This window comes from Hippopotamus amphibius, chromosome 14 (genome assembly GCF_030028045.1).
Source record: "Hippopotamus amphibius kiboko isolate mHipAmp2 chromosome 14, mHipAmp2.hap2, whole genome shotgun sequence".
Lineage (NCBI taxonomy): Eukaryota > Metazoa > Chordata > Mammalia > Artiodactyla > Hippopotamidae > Hippopotamus > Hippopotamus amphibius.
The window spans coordinates 69,435,667-69,452,043 of record NC_080199.1 but is presented as its reverse complement, the minus strand read 5'-3'; the positions used below and the strand labels follow the sequence as shown (position 1 = coordinate 69,452,043).

The following is a 16,377-nucleotide window of genomic DNA, read 5'->3' as shown; positions in this document are numbered from 1 at the left end:
TTATTAAATGAATGAGCATAAATGTAATTGTATTTCCATAATTTTTGGATCTTGTTATACTGGAAGGAGTATCAGTCCAGGGCTCAAAGTGTTCTCACTCTGTCTCCATCACACATTTATTCTTTATGAGTCATTTCTTCATCTGTAAAATGAGAAATGGGAGTGGGAACTTGAAGAAATGGTAGCAGATGATCATTAATATTCCCTCAAGCAATTTTTTGTAGTGTGAGGTAAATGTTATGATTGCTTTTAAACAGTAATAACTAAACATTACATATTGATATCCCGGTTTTGTCTTGTTTTTTTATTTTAGTGGTACATGATCAGCATTGTCCACATTTACAATCGGTGGAGGAACAGTGAAATTCGGTGTTACGTTAATGGACAGCTGGTATCCTATGGTGATATGGCATGGCATGTTAACACAAATGATGTAAGTTTTTATTTATCTGTATTTTAATGTATTTGAGTGTTTGATCTGTCACTGTTTATAACATGAATTGAATAATAAAATAATTTGGTAGACAGTAGTTTTAGTTTGAAATTTTTTTCTATTAAGCAACTTTTGTCTTAATTTAGTATAATTAAATTGCTAAAAGACACGATTAATGATACAAAAAAAAAGGAAAATTGTTTGGCCAAATTATTAAGTGTTAGGTCAAAAATTTAAATGCAGTGTTCTGTTCATTTCAGAATCTCAAGCATTAAAAGATGTCTTATACCTTATTTTGATGGGAAAGGAAGACCTTAGAATGAATAAGTATAACATGTCAGTATTATTTACTAGATAAATGGTAATAAATATTGTGGAGAAAAAGTAAGTGGGAACAAATATAGAAAATGTAGGTGTAGGGAAGGGAGAAGCCAGATAGTCTAGAGATGGTCTTAGTGAGAAGCGTGGAAGGAGAAAGCCATGTGGATATTTAGTGGAAATATCCCATTCAGTGGAAACAATCAGTGCAGAAGCTTTGAGGCAGAAGTGGAAAGTTCATCTTGGGTTTTACCTTTTCTTTAAGTTTTTTTTTTACATACTCAAACAAAAATCAAAGAAGAATCTGTGATGGAAATGAGTTGTGGATTGCGGTTTGCAATATTTACTGTTTCTTTACATAAATAATTGGCTTGTGCTGTCTTAGAAACTCATAGTTCCGTCACAGTCAATTAGGTATTTATGAGAATGATTTTTTCAGAATTAGAATATTCAGATGAAATTCTGCTTCATATTTGCCCTCCAAAGGGGACAGTCTTTTTATTATAGAGTGATTTTGTTGACTGTCATTGACTCTATAGTCATACTTCAAAAAAGAAAGGAAGAAGAAACTGATTTTTCAATTATTTGCAATAATATTCCAAGAAATAGAGAGGCCTGCCTGGGCAATAACACATATACACACATATGTTATGCAGTCAGTTCTTAAGTTCCTATACTTTTAATTAAAGATTGGGTATTTTATGAGGACTTTCTTTCTTTCTGCCTCATTCACAATTTTTCGGTTATTTTATTGAGGCACCAAAGGGATTCCATACATATATAATGTCTTGCTATCATTATTCTGGTGTAGAATAACCTGTGAGGATGGGACAGCGGAACTGAGCAGTGACTGCTTCCACTGGTCTGGATAGGTGGGGCCAAGTATTAGGTGAGATTTAAGAAGTAGAGGTGGGAAGGGTCTTATTAAGTGTGATTTCTTAGGTGCTGAACTCTCCCGAGATGGAGAGCACTGTACCATCTGCTTTAATCAGCAGGTTTTGATAATTATTGTTTATCTGATTCTGCATAATGCCTAGTCATGTAAGAGATGGAAGTGACTTTTCTTTGTGTCCGTAACTTAGTGTAGAGGAATAGAGAAATATATCAATAATGGAGAAATTAGGTAGAATTTTAAAAATTCACTAAAATGTGTTTATGGTTAAGTTTCGGATAGTCATCTTGATTCAGATGGCTATCTATGGACAATTACAAATAATTAGTTTTAAAATTAGTTTGATTTTTGTAAATAAATACTTATAAGCCCTTTTGCTTTTAACTATAGAATTTGGAAAGTTGGTCAAGTGATTATTGAGTAGATGGTTATTGTTTGTTTGCTTGCCCATAAGTATGAAATATTTGACTGATTAAATTTCCCTAAAAATCTTTAGTTGGTTTTTATTATTTAAATACTCTACATAGAGTCTTAAGTGTTGCTTTCTTCTGTTATTTTTATTATGCTTTATGGTATTCTTGACAGTGAATGCAGGTATCCTTAAATATTTTGTCATTACAAAATAAAACATTTGATTTTTTTTATGACTTTTAAAAATAGAGCTATGACAAGTGCTTTCTCGGATCTTCAGAAACTGCTGATGCAAATAGGGTATTCTGTGGTCAACTTGGTGCCGTGTATGTGTTCAGTGAAGCCCTCAACCCTGCACAGATATTTGCAATTCATCAATTAGGACCTGGATATAAGGTAGTAAAACCATCTTGTTATAAATTCTGTGGAAAGTTTTAGGTGTGAAATGTGATACAATATAATATGTATAGTGATAGATTTTCTTCTTTGTGGTTTAAAAGTCCTCTCTGAATTTTAGAACTGCGTTATTATATGCTTCATTTTGTTTCAAAGGTGTTTTTTCTCTTTTTAACTATTTTCCTTTTATGAACTTTTTTTATTCTTTAGAATGTTATCTAATATTGAAGCTGTGGCTTTTGTTAACATAATTCTGAAGTAATAAACTTTATAAAACCATGTTGCTTAATGTGGTATTTGAAATCTCAAATTTTGAAATATATGAATTATATTATGAACAAATGAAATGTTAGAAATAACTCAAAAAATTTAATGATTTAGAAGGAAAATGATATAAAATATTACATGCAGCTGAACTTATTCAGTTGTAGCTTCTATTTTTGTTTGTCCTTTGCAGTAGGCAAGGAAGTGGGGAGTGTAGTACATATCCTAATTTTGCAAAACTAATTATTTTATGTGATTTATCATATTCTTCCTGTGTTTTTGACTTTAAATACAAAAATTTATTTAAGCAAGATACTACTTCACATATATGAATTAGTTCTTAATGGGCAGTATGCCTGACTGGGGAAATATATGAGTTTTGTTTAAGTCACATTAGGAATTGTGATATCCAAACTGTTTGAAGCTGAAAGAGAATTCTACAGTGTAAGTCAAAGTATTCATAATTCCGAAGAAACGTTTCTTTCATGCAAGAATTGTTTTTTTAAAACTTACTGTTTAAATAATCAGGCAAAGAATGTGTTAGGGAAAAGGAGTACTAAACATTGAAAATATTTCTTCTTTGCCTTTGTATTTTTGCGTTAATATTTCTGTTTAAATTTTATGTTCTACGAGGGTGAGTCGAAAATTATCTGCACTCTGGCTGTAGAATTTATAGAAGTTTTAATATAACTGGAGTGCAGATAATTTTTGACTCACCCTTGTATATTGGACATATAAGTGACAGCTTGAATTTACCATTATTAAAAGATATTTCTGTTCCCAATGATTTTAATAATCATAATAATGTTGAATGACTGTAGTGCTGTCATTTTAATCTCAAGGTGACAGTATTTGCTACTATCTTTTGTCCATATCATTTTATTTGTTTTACTATCCCTGGAAATGAATTTGTGCTCATACAGCCACTGTTTCCTTCATGGGTTCTTTTGTTGGGTTTGAGTCCTACTTTGGCCATGTGTTGACCTTGCATGGAAATATTTCTGTAATTCAGATTTTTGGGATAATATGCAACTTGCTTTCCTTTCAAACTTCTTTGCCTTGTTCCATATTAATATTTGAGGTCAGTTTTCTTCAAGCACTAACAGAATGATATTAAGTAGAGTGACAAATCAAGGAAATATAAATAAAGGTAGAAAATCAAGAAAATCTAGATATGCAAACTATAAATCCACTATGATTGCTGTAATGAAATTTCAGAATTGGCGGAAGCTTCTTGGCAGCAAAAAGGAAAAAGGGCTAAACATAAGCAGTTTCATAATTCTCCCATTCAGAAAGGAGCAAACATTTTTCTGAACCACTTTGAAAACTTTAGCAATTTGTCATATGGCTCTTTATTATCACATTCTTTTATACCAAGAGTGAAAATGAGTAGTAACTCTGTGCTATCTTGTTCTATACACAAGTATTCACGTGATGAAGAATCTATTCCTTGAATCCTAACATAGACAATAGAGTACCTACATCAGGATGAGAATTTTTGAAAGAAATTGCCTCTAAATTTTGGGCATTTCATGAACAGGTATTTTATAAAGATTTGAAAGTTCCCAGTCTGTAGGCATAGCCTGCTGGGCCCCTTATTAATATTTTTTTTGAAGCTGTTTATTTACTTTTAACATAAAATAAACTGCATGTATTTAGAGTATACAATTTGGTATCCCAATCTCCCAATTCATTCTCCCCCAACCCTCCCCGCTTTCCCCAGTTGGTGTCCATATGTTTGTTCTCTACATCTGTGTCTCAATTTCTGCCTTGCAAACCAGTTGATTTGTACCATTTTTCTATAGTCCACATATATGTGTTAATATACGATATTTGTTTTTCTCTTTCTGACTCACTTCACTCTGTATGACAGTCTCTAGGTCCATCCATATCTCTACAAATGTCCCAGTTTCATTGCTTTTCACAGCTGAGTAATATTCCATTGTATATATGTACCATATCTTTTTTATCCATTCATCTGTTGATGGACATTTAGGTTGCTTCCATGTCCTGGCTATTGTAAATAGTGCTGCAATGAACATTGGAGTGCATGTGTCTTTTTGAATTATGGTGTTCTCTGGGTATATGTCCAGCAGTGGGATTGCTGGGTCATATGGTAGTTCTACTTTTAGTTTTGCAAGGAACCTCCATACTATTCTCCATGGTGGCTGTATTAATTTACATTCCCACCAACAGTGCAAGACCGTTCGTTCCCTTTTCTCCACACCCTCTCCAGCATTTACTGTTTGCGATTTTCTGATGATGCCCATTCTAACCAGTGTGAAGTGATACCTCACTGTAGTTTTGATTTGCATTTCTCTAATAACGAGTGATGTTGAGCAGCTTTTCATATGCCTCTTGGCCATCCATATGTCTTCTTTGGAGAAATGCCTATTTAGGTCTTCTGCCCATTTTTTGATTGGGTTGTTTGTTTTTTTGATATTGAGCTGATGAACTGTTTATGTATTTTGGAGATTAATCCTTTGTCTGTTGATTTGTTTGCAAATATTTTCTCCCATTCTGAGGGTTGTCTTTTCATCTTGCTTATAGTTTCCTTTGCTATGCAGAAGCTTTGAAGTTTCATTAGCTCGCACTTATTTATTTTTGTTTTTATTTCCATTACTCTAGGGGGTGGATCAAAAAAGATCTTGCTGTTATTTACGTCAAAGAATGTTCTTCCTGTGTTTTCCTCTAGAAGTTTTATAATGTCTGGCCTTATATTTAAGTCTTTAATCCATTTTGCCTTTATTTTTGTGTATGCTGTTAAAGAGTGTTCTAATTTCATTCTTTTCCATGTAGCTGACCAGTTTTCCCAGCACCACTTATTGAACAGGCTGCCTTTTCTCCATTGTATATCCCTGGCTCCTTTGTTATAGATTAGTTGACCGTAGTTTATCTCTGGGCTTTCTATCCTGTTCCATTGATCTATATTTCTGTTTTTGTGCCAGTACCATACTGTCTTGATCACTGTAGCCTTGTAGTATAGCCTGAAGTCAGGAAGCCTAAATCCACCAACTCCATGTTTCCTTCTCAAGATTGCTTTGGCTATTCAGGGTCTTTTGCGTTTCCATACAAATCGTAAAATTTCTTATTCTAGTTCTGTGAAAAATGCCATTGGTAATTTGATAGGGATTGCTTTGAATCTGTAAATTGCTTTGGGTAGTATGCTCATTTTCACAATGTTGATTCTTCCAATCCAAGAACATGTTATGCCCCTCCATCTGTTTGAGTCATCTTTGATTTCTTTCATGAGTGTCATAGTTTTCTGAGTACAGGTCTTTTACCTCCTTGGTAAGGTTTATTCCTAGGTATTTTATTCTTTTTGTTGTAATGGTGAATGGGATTGTTGCCTTAATTTCTCTTTCTGATCTTTCATTGTTAATGTATAGAAATGCAAGGGATTTCTGTGTGTTGATTTTGTATCCTGCAACTTTACCAACTTCATTGATTAGCTCAAGTAGTTTTCTGGTGGCATCTTCAGGATTCTCTATGTATAGTATCATGTCATCTGCAAACAGTGACAGTTTTACTTCTTTTCCAATTTGGATTTCTTTTATTTCTTTTTCTTCTCTGATTGCTGTGGCAGTGACTTCCAATACTATGTTGAATAATAATGGTGAGAGTGGACATCCTTGTCTTGTTCCTGATCTTAGAGGGAGTGCTTTCAGTTTTTCACCATTGAGAATGATGTTTGCTGTGGGTTTGTCATATATGGCCTTTATTCTGTTGAGGTAGGTTCCCTCTATGCCCATCTTCTGGAGAGTTTTTATCATAAATGGGTGTTGAATTTTGTCAAAAGCTTTTTCTGCATCTATTGAGATGATCATGTGGTTTTTATCCCTCAATTTATTAATATGATGCATCACACTGATTGATTTGCATGTATTAAAGAATCCTTGCATTCCACGGATAAACCCCACTTAATCATGGTGTATGATCCTTTTAATGTGTTGTTGGATTCTATTGACTAGTATTTTGTTGAGGATTTTTGCATCTAAATTCATCAGTGATATTGGTCTGTAATTTTCTTTTTTGTAGTATCTTTGTCTGGTTTTGGTATCAGGGTGATGGTGGCCTCATAAAATGAGCTTCGGAGTGTTCCTTCCTCTGCAGTGTTTTGGAAGAGTTTGAGAAGGATGGGTGTTAGCTCCTCTCTAAATGTTTGATAAAATTCACCTGTGAATCCATCTGGTCCTGGACTTTTGTTTGTTGGGAGATTTTTAATCACAGTTTCAATTTCATTACTTGTGATTGGTCTGTTCATATTTTCTATATCTTCCTGATTCAGTCTTGGAAGGTTATAACTTTCTAAGAATCTGTCCATTTCATCCAGGTTGTCCATTTTATTGGCACATTGTTGCTTGTAGATGGTGCTTTTTATTTCTGCAGTGTCCATTGTAACTTCTCCTGTTTCCTTTCTAATTTTATTGATTTGAGTCCTCTTCCTTTTTCTTTTTTTTTTTTTTTTTTTTTTTTTTTAATTATTATTTTATTTTATTTTTTTTGGGGGGTACACCAGGTTCAATCAACTGTTTTTATACACATATCCCCATATTCCCTCCCTTCCTTGACGCCCCCCCCTCGATTCCCCCCCACCCTCCCTGCCCCAGTCCTCTAAGGCATCTTCCATCCTCGAGTTGGACTCCCTTTGTTATACAACAACTTCCCACTGACTATTTTACAGTTGGTAGTATATATATGTCTGTACTACTCTCCCGCTTCTTCTCAGTTTCCCCTTCACCCCCCGCCCCCTCCCATACCTCGAGTTCTCCAGTCCATTCCCTGTATCTGCTTCCCTGTTCTTGTCACTGAGTTCATCAGTACCATTTTTAGATTCCGTATATGTGAGTTAGCATACAATATTTGTCCTTCTCTTTCTGACTTACTTCACTCTGTATGACAGATTGTAGTTCTATCCACCTCATGACATATAGCTCCATCTCATCCCTTTTTATAGCTGAGTAATATTCCATTGTATATATATGCCACATCTTCTGTATCCATTCATTTGTTGATGGGCATTTCGGTTGCTTCCATGTCCTGGCTATTGTAAAGAGTGCTGCAATAAACATTATGGTACAAGTTTCTTTTGGGATTATGGTTTTCTTTGGGTATATGCCCAGGAGTGGGATTACTGGATCATATGGTAGTTCTATTTGTAGTTTTTGAAGGAACCTCCAAATTGTTTTCCATAGTGGCTGTACCAACTTACATTCCCACCAACAGTGCAGGAGAGTTCCCTTTTCTCCACACCCTCTCCAACATTTGTTGTTTCCAGACTTTGTGATGATGGCCATTCTGATTGGTGTGAGGTGATACCTCATTGTGGCTTTGACTTGCATTTCTCTGATGATGAGTGATGTTGAGCATCTTTTCATGTGTGTGTTGGCCATCTGTATGTCTTCTTTGGAGAAATGTCTATTTAGGTCTTCTGCCCATTTGTGGATTGGGTTATTTGCTTTTTTGGTATGAAGCTGCATGAGCTGCTTGTATATTTTGGAGGTTAATCCTTTGTCCGTTGTTTCATAGGCAATTATTTTTTCCCATTCTGAGGGTTGCCTTTTAGTCTTGTTTATGGTTTCTTTTGCTGTGCAAAAGCTTTTAAGTTTCATGAGGTCCCATTCGTTTATTCTTGATTTTATTTCCATGATTCTAGGAGGTGGGTCAAAAAGGATGTTGCTTTGATGTATGTCAAAGAGTGTTCTGCCTATGTTTTCCTCTAGGAGTTTGATAGTGTCTGGCCTTATATGTAGGTCTTTAATCCATTTGGAGTTTATTTTTGTGTATGGTGTTAGGAAGTGTTCTAATTTCATTCTTTTACATGTTGCTGTCCAATTTTCCCAGCACCACTTATTGAAGAGGCTGTCTTTTTTCCATTGTATACTCGTGCCTCCTTTGTCAAAGATAAGGTGCCCATATGTGTTTGGGCTTACTTCTGAGTTCTCTATTCTGTTCCATTGATCTTCCTTTCTATTTTTGTGCCAGTACCATACTGTCTTGATCACTATGGCCTTGTAGTATAGTTTGAAGTCAGGAAGCCTGATTCCACCAACTCCATTTTTCCTTCTCAAGATTGCTTTGGCTATTCGGGGTCTTTTGCGTTTCCATACAAATCGTAAGATTTCTTGCTCTAGTTCTGTGAAAAATGCCATTGGTAATCTGATCGGGATTGCATTAAATCTGTAAATTGCTTTGGGTAGTACAGTCATTTTCACGATGTTGATTCTTCCAATCCAGGAACATGGTATATCCCTCCATCTGTTTATGTCATCTTTGATTTCTTTCATCAATGTCTTAAAGTTTTCTGCATACAGATCTTTTGCCTCTTTAGGCAGGTTTATTCCTAGGTATTTGATTCTTTTGGTTGCAATGGTGAATGGGAGAGTTTCCTTAATTTCTCTTTCTGTTCTTCCGTTGTTAGTGTATAGGAATGCAAGAGATTTCTGTGCATTAATTTTGTATCCTGCTACTTTACTAAACTCATCAATGAGTGCTAGCAGTTTTCTGGTAGAGTCTTTAGGGTTTTCTATATATAGTATCATGTCATCTGCAAAGAGTGATAATTTGACTTCTTCTTTTCCAATTTGGATTCCTTTAATTTCTTTTTCTTCTCTGATTGCTGTGGCTAACACTTCCAAAACTATGTTGAATAACAGTGGTGAGAGTGGACACCCTTGTCTTGTTCCTGTTCTTAGAGGGAATTCTTCCAGTTTTTCTCCATTGAGAACAATGTTGGCTTTTGGTTTGTCATATATGGCTTTTATGATGTTGAGGTAATTTCCTTCTATGCCCATTTTCTGGAGAGCTTTTATCATAAATGGATGTTGAACTTTGTCAAAAGCTTTTTCTGCATCTATTGAAATGATCATATGGTTTTTATCCTTCAATTTGTTGATATGATGTATCACGTTGATTGATTTGCGTATATTGAAGAATCCTTGCATCCCAGGGATAAACCCCACTTGATCGTGGTGTATGATTTTTTTAATGTGCTGTTGAATTCTGTTAGCTAGTATTTTGTTGAGGATTTTTGCATCTATATTCATCAGTGATATTGGTCTGTAGTTTTCTTTTTTTGTGACATCTTTGCCTGGTTTTGGTATCAGGGTGATGGTAGCCTCATAGAATGAGTTTGGGAGTGCTCCGCCTTCTGCAATATTTTGGAAGAGTTTGAGAAGGATAGGTGTTAACTCTTCTCGAAATGTTTGATAGAATTCGCCTGTGAATCCATCTGGTCCTGGGCTTTTGTGTGTTGGGAGATTTTTAATCACTGCCTCAATTTCTGTACTTGTGATTGGTCTGTTCATGGTTTCTATTTCTTCCTGGTTCAGTCTTGGAAGATTGTATTTTTCTAAGAATGTATCCATTTCTTCCAGGTTATCCAATTGATTGGCATATAGTTGCTTGTAGTAGTCTCTCATGATGTTTTGTATTTCTGAGGTGTCCGTTGTGATTTCTCCTTTTTCATTTCTAATTCTGTTGATTTGTATCTTCTCCCTTTTTTTCTTGATGAGTCTGGCTAATGGTTTATCAATTTTGTTAATCTTCTCAAAGAACCAGCTTTTAGTTTTATTTATTTTTCTTATGGTTTCTTTCCTTTCTTTTTCATTTATTTCTGCTCTGATCTTTACGATTTCTTTCCTTCTGCTCACTTTAGGGTTTCTTTGTTCTTCTTTCTCTAGTTGTTTGAGGTGTAAGGTTGTTTATTCGATCATTTTCTTGTTTCTTAAGGTAGGACTGTATTGCTATAAACTTCCCTCTTAGAACTGCTTTTGCTGCATCCCATAGGTTTTGGGTTGTTGTGTTTTCGTTGTCATTTGTTTCTAGATACTTTTTGATTTCCTCTTTGATTTCTTTAGTGATTCCTTGGTTGTTTAAGAGTGAATTGTTTAGCCTCCATGTGTTTGTCTTTTTTGCAGTTTTTTTCCTGTAATTGATATCTAGTCTCATGGCGTTGTGGTCTGAGAAGATGCTTGATATGATTTCAATGTTCTTGAATTTGCTGAGGTTTGATTTGTGACCCAAGATGTGATCTATCCTGGAAAATGTTCCGTGTGCACTTGAGAAGAACGTGTAGTCTGTCGTTTTTGGATGGAATGTCCTATAAATATCAATTAAGTCGAGATGGTCTAATGTGTCATTTAAAGCTTGTGTGTCTTTATTTATTTTCTGTTTGGATGATCTGTCCATTGATGTAAGTGCGGTGTTCAAGTCTCCCACTATTATTGTGTTCCTGTCGATGTCCCCTTTTATAGCTGTTAGCATTTGCCTTATGTATTGAGGTGCTCCTATATTGGGGGCATAGATATTTACCATTGTGATATGTTCTTCTTGGATGGATCCCTTGATCATTATGTAGTGCCCTTCCTTGTCTCTTTTAATAGTCTTTACTTTCAAGTCTAATTTGTCTGATATGAGTATTGCTACTCCAGCTTTCTTTTGACTTCCATTTGCATGGAATATCTTTTTCCATCCCTTCACTTTCAGTCTATATGTATCCCTTGGTCTGAAGTGGGTTTCTTGTAGGCAGCATATAGAAGGGTCTTGTTTTTGGATCCATTCAGCCAGTCTGTGTCTTTTGGTTGGAGCATTTAATCCATTTACATTTAAGGTGATTATTGACATGTGTGTTCCAATTACCATTTTCTTAATTGTTTTGGGTTTGTATTTGTAGGTGTTTTCTTTTTCTTGTGTTTCCTACTTAGAGAAGTTCCTTTAGCACTTGTTGTAAGGCTGGTTTGGTGGTGCTGAATTCTCTTAACTTTTGCTTGTCTGGAAAGCTTTTGATTTCTCCCTCAAATCTGAATGAGATTCTTGCTGGGTAGAGTATTCTTGGCTGTAGGTTTCTCTCTTTCAGGACTTTCAGGATATCCTGCCATTCCCTTCTGGCCTGCAGAGTTTCTGTAGAAAGGTCAGCTGTTATCCTGATGGGTTTTCCCTTATATGTTGTTTGTTGCTTTTCTCTTGCTGCTTTTAATATTTTTTCTTTGTGTTGAATTGTCGTTAGTTTGATTAATATGTGTCTTGGTGTATTTCTCCTTGGGTTTATTCTGTATGGGACTCTCTGTGCTTCTTGGACTTGGTTCATTATTTCCTTTCCCATGTTGGGGAAGTTTTCCACTAGAACCTCTTCAAATATTTTCACAGACCCTTTCTTGTTTTCGTCTTCTTCTGGGATGCCTATAATTCGAATGTTGGTACGTTTAAGGTTATCACTGAGGTCTCTGAGGCTGTCTTCTAGTCTTTTTATTTTTTTATCTTTTTCCTGCTCTGTGGCGTTTATTTCTTCCATTCTATCTTCCAACTCACTTATTCGTTCTTCTACCTCAGTCATTCTGCTGGTTAGAGCATCTAGAGTATTTTTAATTTCAGTTATTTTGTTATCCATTGCTGTTTGTTTTTCTGAGTTCTTATGAACTGTTTCTTGTACTTTCTCTAATTTGTTATCGAGATTTTGTATCATTTTTACTATCATTACTCTAAATTCTTTTTCAGGCATTTTTCCTATTTCCTCCTCATTTATTTGGTCTTGTGGGTTTTTTTCCTGCTCCTTTGCCTGCATGGTGTTTCTTTGTTTCCTCATGGTTGTCCAAGCTTTTGGGGTTGCTTGTCCTGGTGATAGAGGTGTTTATAGAAGACTGTCCAAGCCTCAGACTAATGTCCAAGTATTGGATTAGACGAATATTCAGTCTAGGAAACACATACATGTATAAGACACACAATTATTGAATCCGTTAGGACATAAGGCTCTAGAAAGACCTGACAGAACCCCAGTGTGCTATCAGATATTCAGAGAGAAACCCAGCAGAAATTGACAACTGAAACAGAACAAATCAGAGACAAAAGCAAAAGCAAACAAACAACAAATAACACCCTACACATACAAACATCAATCCAGGGAGATTTTGTAAGCTAGGATCAAATATAGAAATGAGCTGGAGTACCACCAGAGAGAATGGAGATTCTCAGAATGTAATTAGACAACTGTACTAAGAACTAAGATAAAGACAAAAGCCTAATATTAATACCAGGGCAGTGCATCATCTGGAGAATAGAGCAAGGAGTCTGAGCAGACCGATAGTGTTGCTTATAAGTATGTTAAGATAAAATACACTTAAAATGGCTGGAAGAAAGGGGAACAGAAGAGCATAATGTGGTTGGAAATATGCAAAGAAAAAGAAAGGAATAGAAGTGTATAAAAGAAAGGGATGAAAGGAAAGTATGAAAGATATTTTGTCCGTACTACCAAAAACTTAGCTAGATATAGAAGTATTTTAAAAGGCAAAAAAAAAAAAAAAAAAAAAAAAAGAGTAAAAAATATCCTTATAAAATTATGTTGTAAAACTTGTAGATCCCTTAGGGCTAAGATCGTATTTAATAAATCAAAAAAAAAAAAAAAAAAGAGAAAGAAAAAAAAAAAAAAATCCAGAACTGATCCCCGAATGGACCAGTTCAATAGGTATTGATACTACTATTTCTGTTTCCTTAGCGTCTCAGCTGTAAGTGTCCTTTTCCTTGCCTTGGGTTTTTTTTTTTTGCGTTATTCTGTGACCAGCAGAGGTTCCTTTATTGTTCGTCTGTAAGCCTCGGTGTGTGGGGAGGGAGAGGGTGCAATAGTGGCTCCTTCTCCTGGGAGGGAGTGAGCAGTGGCGCACTGTTGCTTCAGTCAGGCTTGGAGGTGCCTGTTGCAGAGGGCGCTGGTGGCTCAGGCGTACACAGAAAGTCTTAGAGTTGAGCCTCTCTCGGGGTTTTTTCTTTTTGATGCTGGTTTTTTTTTTTTTTTTTCTCTCGGCAGCCTCCCTGCTGCTGGCGTTGCAAAGAGTTTTAATCTAGCCCCGCCCGAGCGCCTGAGGGTGCTTGTTATCCCTGAGCGCCTTATGTGGCCCTGCAGGGCGTCTCTCCGCTGCCTGTTGCAGAGGCGCAGAAAGAGAGAGAGAGGCTATGCGCGCGGCTCCTCCCCCCCGCCCGGGAGCCTGCAGCCTCCAGCCGCCATCATGGCCGGGCAGCTCTCAGGGATCGGCACTCCTCTCCGCGGACCTCCTCCCTCCTGTCCTCTCGGTCCGTCACCCTACCGGCAACAATGTTTCTCCCCCTGAACCAGCTCTCCGGTTCCCACGCTCCCGCTCCTGGACCCTCCGTTCAGCCGCGGATCGATGTCTCGGTCCGGGAACGCTGAGCTGCGCTGCGGACCCTCCGTATGTTTCTCACTCCCTCCCGTCTGCCACAGCTCCGCCGCTTCACCCTCTTTGAGCCCTCGTAGATGCCTCCCTACCGGCTATGTCAGGTTCTCCACAGCCCTTTCCGGTGTCCGAGGCCGTCTGCTGGTGTTCAGCTGGTTCTCTGTGGGATTGACTGTGTCCTTCCGTGCATTCCCAATGCATCTGTGGAGAGGGATGCACTCCACGTCTCTCTACTTCGCCGCCATCTTTTTCTCCTCCCTCTTCCTTTTTCTTGATGAGTCTTGTTAGAGGTTTATCGATTTTTTATTTATCTTCTCAAAGAACCAGCTTTAAAGTTTTATTGATTTTTGCTGTTGTTTTCTTTGTTTCTGTTTCATTTATTTCTGCTCTGATCTTTATGATTTCTCTCCGTCTACTAACTTTGGGTTTTGTTTGCTCTTCTTTCTCTATTTTCTTTAGGTGTAAGGTGAGATTGTTTATTTGGGATTTTTCTTGTTTCTTGAGGTAGGATTGTATTGTTATAAACTTCCCTCTTAGAACTGCTTTTGCTTCATCCCATAGGTTTTGGATCGTTGTGTTTTCATTGTCATTTGTCTCTAGGTATTTTTTGATTTCCTCTTTGATTTCTTCAGTGATCTCTTGGTTATTTAGTAGCATATTGTTTAGCCTCCATGTGTTTGTGTTTTTTACAGTTTTTTTCCAGTAATTGATTTCTAATCTCATAGTGTTGTGGTCAGAAAAGATGCTTGATACGATTTCAATTTTATTGAATTTACCAAGGCTTGACTTATGACCCAAAATGTGATCTATCCTGGAGAATGTTCCATGTGCACTTCAGAAGAACGGGTAATCTGCTGTTTTTGGATGTAATGTCCTATAGATATCTATTAAATCCAACTGATTTATTGTGTCATTTAAGGCTTGTGTTTCCTTATTAATTTTCTGTGTGGAGATATGTCCATTGGTGTAAGTGGGGTGTTAAAGTCCTCCACTATGATTGTGTTACTGTTGATTTCCTCTTTCATAGTTGTTAGCATTTGCCTTATGTATTGAGGTGCTCCTATATTTATAATTTTTATCTCCTCTTCTTGGATTGATCCCTCAATCTTTATGTACTGTCCTTTCTTGTCTCTTGTAACATTTTTATTTTAAAGTCTATTTTATCTGACATGCGTACCGCTACTCCAGCTTTCTTTTGATTTTCATTTGCATGGAATATCTTTTTCCATCCCCTCACTTTCAGTCTGTATGTGTCCCTAGGTCTGAAGTGGGTCTCTTGTAGACAGCATATATATGCGTCTTGTTTTTGTATCCATTCAGCCAGTCTGTGTCTTTTGGTTGGTGCATTTAGTCCATTTACATTCAAGGTAATTATCGATATGTATGTTCCTATTACCATTTTCTTAATTGTTTTGTTTATGTTTTTCTTCTCTTTTGTTTCCCACTTAGAGAAGTTCCTTTAGCATTTGTTGTAGGGCTGGTTTGGTGGTGCTGAATTCTCTTAGCTGTTGTTTGTCTGTAAAGTTTTTGATTTCTCTGTTGAATCTGAATGAGATCCTTGCTGGGTAGAGTTTTCTTGGTTGTAGTTTCTTCCCTTTCATCACTTGAAATATATCGTGCCACTCCCTTCTGGCTTGCAGAGTTTCTGCTGAGAAATCAGCTGTTACCCTTATGGGAGTTCCCTTGTATGTTATTTATCGTTTTTCCCTTCTTGCTTTTAATAACTTTTCTCTGTCTTTAATTTTTGTCAGTTTGACTAGTATATGTCTTGGCGTGTTTCTCCTTGGGTTTATCCTGCCTGGGACTCTCTGCACTTCCTGCACTTGGGTGGCTATGTCCTTTCCCATGTTAGGGAAGTTTTCAACTAGAATCTCTTCCAATATTTTCTTGGGTCCTTTCTCTCTTTCTTCTCCTTCTGGCACCCCTGTAATGCGAATGTTGGTGCATTTAACATTGTCCCAGAGGTCTCTTAGCCTGTCTTCAGTTCTTTTCATTCTTTTTTCTTTATTCTTTTCCGCATCAGTGATTATCACCATTATGTCTTCCAGGTAATTTATTGTCCCTTCTGCCTCAGTTGATTTGCTATTCGTTCCTTGTAGTGTATTTTTCATTTCAGTTATTGTGTTGCATATCTCTGTTTGTTTGCTCTTTAATTCTTCTAGGTCTTTGGTAAACTTTTCTTGCAACTTTTTCATCTTTGCATCCAGTCTTTTTCCAAAGTCCTGGATCATCTTCACCATCATTATTCTGTATTCCTTTTCTGGAATGGTGACTATCTCCTCTTCATTTAGTTGGTTTTCTGGTGTTTTATCTTGTCTCTTCATCTGGTACAAAGTCTTCTGCCTTTTCATTTTCTCTGTCTTTCTGTGGCTGTGGTTTTCAGTTCCACAAGACGAAATCCTGCTGATACTGCTTGATTCTGCTGTCTGCCCTCTTGTGGAGGAAGCTATCTGGGAGGCTACTGGGTTCTTCCAAAAGGGAGG

At 36.6% G+C, this 16,377-nt stretch overlaps 1 protein-coding gene across 4 annotated transcripts in view; it reads left to right on the top strand.

The window, feature by feature from the left end:
* NBEA (neurobeachin) overlaps positions 1–16,377 on the top strand; it is a 625,442-nt gene that overhangs the window by 85,327 nt on the left and 523,738 nt on the right. For all 4 annotated transcript variants that reach the window (XM_057707391.1, XM_057707390.1, XM_057707389.1 and 1 more), the window contains exons 7-8: positions 314–433; positions 2,304–2,450. In XM_057707391.1, the coding sequence (XP_057563374.1) occupies positions 314–433; positions 2,304–2,450 (267 nt within the window). The remainder of the gene's footprint in view (positions 1–313; positions 434–2,303; positions 2,451–16,377) is intronic.